At 38.5% G+C, this 9495-nt stretch overlaps 1 protein-coding gene across 1 annotated transcript; it reads left to right on the forward strand.

Annotated features, from left to right (window-relative positions):
• The first annotated feature begins 6779 nt into the window (after positions 1–6779).
• Positions 6780–8225, forward strand: LOC149029216 (protein FAR1-RELATED SEQUENCE 5-like). The gene is made up of 2 exons (XM_089142704.1): positions 6780–7229; positions 8070–8225. Exons 1-2 carry the CDS (start codon positions 6780–6782, stop codon positions 8223–8225), a joined length of 606 nt encoding a protein of 201 aa, XP_088998830.1.
• Positions 8226–9495: the final 1270 nt, after the last annotated feature.

Below are 9495 nucleotides of genomic sequence, written 5' to 3' on the forward strand. Positions count from 1 at the left end.
TATTTGTTGTCTATATTTGGAGTTCCAATATCCATTCCTCACATTAGTGTCATTATTTGACTTACAAACTTACAGTTTAGGATTGTATTATCCCCATCTTCAAATATCCAAACGGTTATTGTGATTGTTGGCCTTTTTGCCCTTTTCTTGCTATTTCAATTGGTTGAGCTTATTCATCGCATTACTGCATTAAACTTGCCAGTTTTGGTCTGTCATTCACAAAGTTTGTTTAATTCAGCGGTAAACCATGATATCTACTATTTGGGTGATAAGTAGGAGCATCACTTATTTTCTCCAATATATTTATTCAAGGATCAACATCGTCAAATGTCGTATTTTTAAAGGGAACCAACCCCTTTCAACCATGCCTTTCCTCCAACAATGACTTCATTATAGTTGTTACACATTGTCTTTTGTTTTCTTGCATTGATCAGGAATCCTTGTTGCCATGCAATATTGTCATCCTTCGTGGTCTGGTATTAAGAAGTAGGAACTAAAAAGCAACCTAATTATCAAATATAGAAGAAATCATTATGTTCAATGCCATAGTGAAACAATTATGATACTTCCAATATGTCTAATTTATAAAATCCAAATTTTGCTAACACATGTTCAGCTACAGATAGGGAATCGGCCCGGGTGACTATGTTCTTCTTTGATATTGTGGTGAGAATGTTCTTCCATTGTTGTGTGCGTTTCTTTAATACGGACACATTCGTTTCGGATCGACTGGATTTTTCTATTCATTACGTGTACTAACAATTTAGTACCGGTTACCTTGTTTCTCTATGATAGGTGGTGCATCTGATGGTGACACACAGAGGAGAGAAAGTTGAACCTCCATGGAAAACCTTATGTGGTTCAATATTTGTCTTGTGGATATTTGATCAGCACTTGTGTTGCACTCTGTGGCCAGATACAACACCACGTTGAATCACCACCCCATGAAAGGCACCACAGCTGATTCTTCTATGTGTGCAATTCGTTGTTACCCCTCTGAGTTGATCTAGGATCCATTTTAATATGTTCACTAAACCTTCTCACTGACTGGATTCTTTTCTTTTATATCCCCGGAGTTAATGTAAATAAATTCTCTTACATGGACTTAGATGAAACAACACATTCACATTAGTATTTGACTACATTGTCCGATCGGTTAATTTCTTTGTTAACAAGTGAATTGAATATCTTGCCGCACCGACAGGTTCACGCATTTTTGTTACAATGCAAATAAAGCATACATTCATATGTGAACGGCATTTTCGCCTATTCAAAGTGTTATTTTTTCTTTTGTATGAACGTGAAAATGTGCTAGTTTTTTTATTATTTCGTAAAGAGGGAATTTGATACTTTTTGATCTCCGGATGAAATGGGAACCAACCCCATTGGTGTATGTGTTCTCATGAAGAAAGTACTTGGTTCCCTTTTAAAGTTCGTCAACGTATTTTCTCTCTGTGTTGACAAACGAAGCGGGTTGGTTCCCTTTTAAATGTTGAATCGGCCCATTTGCTCTCTGTGTTCACAGACGAAACGGGCTGGTTCCCTTTTAAACGGAATCGGCCCATTTGGTCTCTGTGTTCACAGACGAAACGGGCTGGTTCCCTTTAAAAGGGAATCGGCCCATTTGCTCTCTGTGTTCACAGACGAAACGGGCTGGTTCCCTTTAAAAGGGAATCGGCCCATTTGCTCTCTGTGTTCACAGACGAAACGGGCTGGTTCCCTTTTAAAGGGAATCGGCCCATTTGCTCTCTGTGTTCACAGACGAAACGGGCTGGTTCCCTTTTAAAGGGAATCGGCCCATTTGCTCTCTGTGTTCACAGACGAAACGGGCTGGTTCCCTTTTAAAGGGAATCGGCCCATTTGTCTCTGTGTTCACAGACGAAACGGGCTGGTTCCCTTTAAAAGGGAATCGGCCCATTTGCTCTCTGTGTTCATCAGACGAAACGGGCTGGTTCCCTTTAAAAGGGAATCGGCCCATTTGCTCTCTCGTGTTCATCGGGACGAAACGGGCTGGTTCCCTTTAAAGGGAATCGGCCCATTTCTCGTGTTCATCCGGTCACGGCGGACAAGGGCTGGTTCCCTTAAAAGGGAATCGGCCCATTTGCTCTCTGTGTTCATCGGACGAACGGGCTGGTTCCCTTTAAAGGGAACCGGCCCGTTGCGCTCTGTGTTCATCATACGACACGGGCTGGTTCCCTTTAAAAGGGAATCGGCCCATTTGCTCTCTGTGTTCATCAGACGAAACGGGCTGGTTCCCTTTAAAAGGGAACTGGCCCGTTTCGGCTCTGTGTTCATCAGATTACAGGGGCTGGTTCCCTTTAAAAGGGAATCGCCCATTTTCTCTCGTGTTCATCGACGAAACGGGCTGGTTCCCTTAAAAGGGAATCGGCCCATTTGCTCTCTCGTGTTCATCGGGACGAACGGGGCTGGTTCCCTTTAAAAGGAACGGCCCGTTTCGCTCTCGTGTTCATCATACGAAACGGGCTGGTTCCCTTTAAAAGGGAATCGGCCCATTTGCTCTCTCGTGTTCATCAGACGAACGGGCTGGTTCCCTTTAAAAGGGAATCGGCCCGTCGCCCTCGTGTTCATCAACGGAAAGGGCTGGTTCCCTTTAAAAGGGAACGCCCATTTGCCACAAAGAACGGCGGCCAAAAGGAAGGCCCATTTGGGGCAACGAACGGGCGGTTCCCTTTAAAAGGGAACGGCCCTCGCCCGGTTCATCGGAACGGGCTGGTTCCCTTTAAAAGGGAACTGCCCCATTTGCTCTCTGTGTTCACATACGAAACGGGCTGGTTCCCCTTAAAAGGGAATCGGCCCATTTGCTCTCTGTGTTCCCAGACGAAACGGGTTGCTGCCGTTTAAAAGAGAATCATTCCCTTTGGTATGTGTTCACATAACAAAACGGCGGTGGTGAATTGATTTGGGTTCGTAGTCAAATTAATATGTTCCATCACACTGTTATAGTCACTGAAATTATAAATTGAAGACTTACAGTAATGTTTAAAGCCACAGATGTAACACTAATAAAAGGGAATCAATAATTTAAAAAAATTAAACCATATATGGGTTGAATTATGTGTTTCATCACCGCTTAACTCTCATATGGACAATATATATCAACGTATTATATAATTGATTCGGTACAATATCATACATTAGAGGTGAACTTGTTTTGACAACTACTTCCAACCCTTCAAATACATTGTGATAAGTGTTTGACATAGATAGAGTACATTTTTTTGAAATAAAGTACTGAACTACCCATCCAGTTTACTATTGTCCTACCGTATATGTTACAGTAGTGACATTGAACGTACGGGGGTTAAATGTTTCTTGAATAAAGTACATAACAAGAAAGTAAGAATAGCCAAACACATAAGAACAAAATTACAAGATGTTCCAATGTAATTTTGTCCAACAGTCTTTGATTTTGCCGTTGATGATTAAGGGTTCGCCTTGCAGCATCCAAATTCATCGGATTGCGACGTCGGTCGTCAAATTTTGGTGGCAATCTCACCTCATGTCCTCGACTATTCACACTTTCGTAAGACGTTGAAGTCGTAGAATGTACATACGTTGCTGCTTCACTGCCACACATCTGATCTACCCAAATAAAAGAAAATGGATGCTTTACACCATTTGGGCACCTATAAAATCTCCGACCTGGATTTTTTTTTGTATTTGAAGTGAGGAGCAACATCCTCCCTTGCCCGCAATAGCATAATGGAGTGGGTTGCTCCATACTTGTAGATGACCCATCTTCACAATAGCATCCACCCATTCCGCTGTTTCGTATCACCGAACGCAAAGCAAAATGAATATTTGAAAACACATTAGTTATTGAGTTTTATATAGACCTATACAAATGTTGCCCCTTTGCGAAGACAATGTATTATTTTAAACGCAGACTTTCAAGTACACATATACGTAGATATTGCGAGTAAACCCAGTGTGAATTGTTACAGGATAGTAAGAAGCTGAAACCAAATGCAACGGGAGTTGGTTTACATTATTCAAAAAGCATACAGATTCACAACGGAAAGTAAGGGAAGATTGTTTGTACCAAAAGTGGATGTGATTGGCTCTGATATTGGTAGACTCATAATCACAGGTATCAGGAGAAGTGAATTCCAAGTAATTGTTTGAGATAAATTACACAACAACTTGAACCCTCATTGAATGTGATATGCTAGATTGGCCTCTATTGAAGCATTTAATTTTTGGTCCTGCCCTCATTTACCCTGAAATCCACTTCAACTATGTACGAAGAACATAAATACTAAACCAACAAGGGGAAGTTTAAGAACAACCATGACGGGCATGAGTGAACTGGTTTATAATTATTAGTAATTTTATTATTATTATTATTACTATAAAATTCATCCAGAACAAAAACACTTTTTTTACAAATTTTAAACCTACCTGACTTTGGTTCATACTGATTAACTTTGTAATCAATTAAAAAGTAATGGGAATTAAAGAATGCTATGTACAACTATGCTGGTGGTACTTAATAAAACATGCTATTTTACAGCAATTCCCATACACCGATTCCATTTACCGAACAACACCCAAAATAATTTAGGTTAACATTCCGAAAATTCTCGGATAAACATGTGGATTGATAAGGTAAATCTTACCGTTAACCGAACAAAATATTCTTAACAAGTGAGACACGTAAGCAGGTGAAGTAAGAACGCAAGGAAAGATGGAAGAGTCGAATCTGGAAACCGTGGAGAGTGTTTATTCTTCTTCATAACCTTAACACTGGCGATACCGGAACGTTTGCTCTAAAACGTTCCGACCCCTTCTTCATAACCTTAACACCATTCTTCTTCTCCTTGTATATGGTAACCGGGAATATTTCTCTTAGCCTCCTCGTTGCTGCTTCTAGGGCTGAAATCTGCAACTTTGGTGAGAGAGAGGATACGATTGAACTTGATAATTCAAATGGAGAAGGAAACATTAAATGAGCTATTTATTTGTTGTAAATATGGGCTAGGCCCAGGCCCATATGAATCCTGAATCAAATTGTTCATGTGTCCACATACTGTGAACTCTATTGAGCCCAAATTTAGTCCAGCCCTGCTCTCTTTTACCCTCATCAGACTGGCCGACGGTGATTCGATCAATTTGATTGGGTTTCACTAACCATGGTAAGCCACTATTACAATGATGTGAACAAAAAAATGGCGCCAATCTGGGAGCCATTACTTGTCAGCTTGTCACCTCGAAGCAAAATTGCAATTTTTGGTCTTGGTTTTCGGATAATGAAAATTTTCTTCTCTCGTCGTATAAGCACATTAGTGATTTTCCATTTGCTCTCTGGAATCGATTGAAGCACTGGTTTTGGTTATCTGGGTAAACTTGTATTCGTTGAAGCAAAAAAGAAGTGAATGCAATGGGTGGTTATTCAGGTGTCACTCTGGATTTGGAAGAAAGTTTTACACAACAAAATCGTAGATAGTATCAGCTGCTCTCACGTTTCTCCCACAATATTATTCAAGTACCACTAAAATCTTAACGGAACTCCATTTGAGCCTCTGCTTTGAAGCAGAGCAAGACTGTAACAACTCAGTGGTGGCGTTTACCTCATTCAAATTGCAGTTGGTGAGTCCGATCATTTTGTTTCTGTTATTTGGTATAGAGAGTGGCTTCGTTGTGATATTTGAATAACAAACGCCACTATTTATGCTGCTCATATTTATATTTGTCTTTAATCCACATATTATGAAATGTGACCCATGAAACTTCAAATATCCATTGATTCGTTGGTCCACAACATGCCCAACTTTTTCACTTCGTGCCTATTCACATGAAATGATTTTTGCTGGACAATAATATATGATGTGATTTCTGATACTCTACTATATATATATATATAAATATATATATATATATATATATATATGGCTTGGTTTAAGGATTAAGAAGATTAATTTATTTTTTCGTAGATAACAGAAGTAGACCAAGTTGATGTTGCATGTATTAGTTTAAACATCACTTCGTTTAGTTAACATTGAACAAAATGATATGGTTTGTTATTTGATTGAATTTTATATATGTGTATCCTATTTTATTGATGTTGAATACACATATACGTTTGCACCTAGTTGTATTTCCGTCCAGATCTTATTCTGACCATTATTGGTATGTTATACAAATCTCGTCATGACCAACAATTTATATATATGTTCTGTGGGAATTGTTTGTATGACCATTTTGTACAGTTGTTTTAATTCTTTGTATGACCGTAAATAGTATCAAGTAGGATTGTTTATACATCTATTTGGATTTTGTGTTCAACATATCTCAGATCTGGTTATTCTACTTTTACTCTTTCTACAACCCAATTTTGTCTACTACTATATCATGGTTAAATGGTTATATTGTAGCTGAGCTACCATTATAAAGGAAATTTCTCATATTAGATAATTTGATATTTATAATTCTCATGCATTTCCATATTTATTGTGCACATTACATATGAAAGCGAATGACTTCTATATTTTCCTGGTTTTGGGTCCATATGTACTGTGTAAGTCGTTGTTATTCAGTTTATTAAATCAATTTGTGATACGATTTTAAATTGCACCGTTGTCTCATCGACTTAATTACTTATGAGTTTTATGCATCGGGAAATTTGTGTTCCCGGATGTTGTCATGTCATATTGTACCTTAAGGCTTCATCTTTGTTGTTTATGAATCTTAAATCTTCGGGCCATTCCTAACTTTTATTAATGTGTACTTGTGGTTTACTATGAAAGTTTCATCAAACAATGGATGACAATGTGACACCTCGATTAGGCATGGAATTTAAATCATTTGATGAAGCGTATGACTGTTATAATAAGTATGGGCGCATGAGTGGGTTCAGTGTTCGGAAGAGTTATTTACACAGGAGCACGACAGATAAGAGTGTCATCGTGCAACGCTGTTTCTTGTGTAGTAAAGAAGGATACCGAATAGAAAGAGAGGGGAAAGGGAAACAACATCGTCCTGAAACTAGAACAGGCTGTTTAGCAAGGATGATTGTAAAAAGAGATCATGAAGGACGATTAGTAGTTGACAAATTTGTGGATGAACACAACCATGTTCTTCATGTTGAAGAAGCTGCACATTTGATGCGCCCCCAGCGTGCAATATCAAGTACCCAAGCCACGGAAATAGCAATGGCTGATAGAACTGGAATGGGAACAAGAATGACATTTAATTTGATGGGTTTGCAAGCAAGTGGGGCAATGAAAATCTTGGCTTCACAAAGAAAGATTTGCAAAACTATTTGAATAACAAACGGCAGCGTGATTTGGCATATGGGGATGCCGGGAGCTTGATGCTATACTTAGACAATCAACGAAACTTAAACCCTGCATTTGTTTATTCTGTACAGATGGACAGTGAGGACAAATTGACTAATATATTTTGGGCTGATCCACAGATGCAATGTGATTATCAACTATTTGGTGATGTGGTTGTGTTTGATACTACCTTCGCACAAACAAAGAAAATAGACCATTGGGTGTGTTTGTGGGATTTAATCATCATAGGACTCGGTCGTATTTGGAGCCGCCTTGCTATATGATGAGACCACCGAGTCATTTGTATGGTTATTTCGAACTTTTTTTGGAGTTAACGGTGATAAGAAGGCAATTACAATCTTCACTGATCAGGATGCTGCAATGGCGAGGGCACTAACTGAGGTTGCACCTAATACACGCCATGCATTGTGCACTTGGCATCTATTGCAAAATGCAAAGAAACACCATGGATATTTGATGAGTGACAAGTCACGCGTTCTTCAAAATTTTGAACAAATGCATATACCATTATACGTAAGTTGATGAATTTGAATATGCATGGACCAATTTAAGAGAAAATCAAGGGGTTCTAAACACTAGTTGGCTAGATAGAACATATGAAATAAGGGAGAAATGGGCATGTTGTTACATGAAGAACCTGTTTCACACTAGGTGTGAGGAGCACACACATTGGCTGAAAGTTTTAATGCTGATTTGAAACAATGTCTTGGCCGCAAACTTGATCTTCTAAGGTTTATGAGACATTTCCAGGATGTTGTGGACGCAAAACGTGCAAATGAATTGAAAAAGGAATTTGATGCACGTAACGAAGTTCTTGGGGGTGCACATTCGTTGAAACCTATGTTGAATCAAGCTTACCAGCTTATATACTCCAACTATATTCAAAGAGTTTTTGAAGGAGTTTGAGTTGGTGGATAGTCACGCTATCAACAACTGTAATGTCGCAAATATGTATGTTGAATATGTGATTTTGAAGGCAGATGCAACTGGTTCCTTTTTGTGGAAAGCATACAGTAGTATTGCGTAATACGAGAGACCGAAAGCGTAACATGTAGTTGTAAGAAATTTGAGACTGTTGGGATCTGTTGTGCCCATATGTTAAGAGTTTTCCATTATCTCCAACTCATGTGCATTCCGATAAAATATTTTTTAATGAGATGGAGAAAATCAGCCCGAGATGTGCACATACTTGACGGGACACGAAGAGAAGGGGATGCAAGGTTTGAGGCTGATGGAGAAGTAAGTTGCTTACAGCGAACTAGGCTAATTACTCCGTCATTTTTGAAAGTCATTAACCAAGCATGTGAAACAAGTTTTGGTTATAACATACTATGTAAGCATCCGAATGGGATTGTCAACGATCTAGAACATGTAGACGTTCCTTCACATACCGACCAACCCTCCGAAGTAAATGGTGAAGCGTACAGAATTTTACAGCTTAAAACCAAAAACAGCCTGTAAAAGGGGATCCGGAAAAAGAATCAAGCCCCGGCATGAAAAAAGTAAAAAGAAGAGGACTGTCAACCTAGTTGAAGGACAGGGCTCCATACAAGTATCATTGCCAGAGTCTGATTATTTGTCAATGTTTGACGGCTATAACACATGCTCAACTCAGGTAAATTTATTTTATTTTTCAGCCAAACATTGACATTGTTCATATAATTTTACTGATGTTGCACAATTACTCTTAACTATTTGTGTTGTTGGATTATACAAAGACTTACCTTCCTCCCAATATTCAGTTCAACTTGGTGTAAGTACTGATAATTCTTCATCTAAGGTAACTGCATTAAGTGATAATCTCTCCTTTCTATTGCTCATTTATGTAAATAATTTCAAACTTATTATTTGCTTCTATTTTGTCGTTGGATTATACAGCACGTACCTTCCTCCCAAAATTCAGTTCAACTTGGTGTGAGTACTGATAATTCTTCATCTAAGGTAAATGCATTAAGTGATAATCTCTCGTTTCTATTGCTCATTTATGCAAATAATTTCAAACTTATTATTTGCTTCTATTTTGTCGTTGGATTATACAAAGACGTACCTTCCTCCCAAAATTCAGTTCAACTTGGTGTAAGTACCGATAATTCTTCATCTAAGGTAAATGCATTAATCGATAATCTTGTCGTTTGTATTGCTCTTTTATCTTAATTTCAAACTTATTATTTGCTTC

This window comes from Hakea prostrata, chromosome 1 (genome assembly GCF_041222555.1).
Source record: "Hakea prostrata isolate BN-2017 chromosome 1, UWA_Hpros_2, whole genome shotgun sequence".
Lineage (NCBI taxonomy): Eukaryota > Viridiplantae > Streptophyta > Magnoliopsida > Proteales > Proteaceae > Hakea > Hakea prostrata.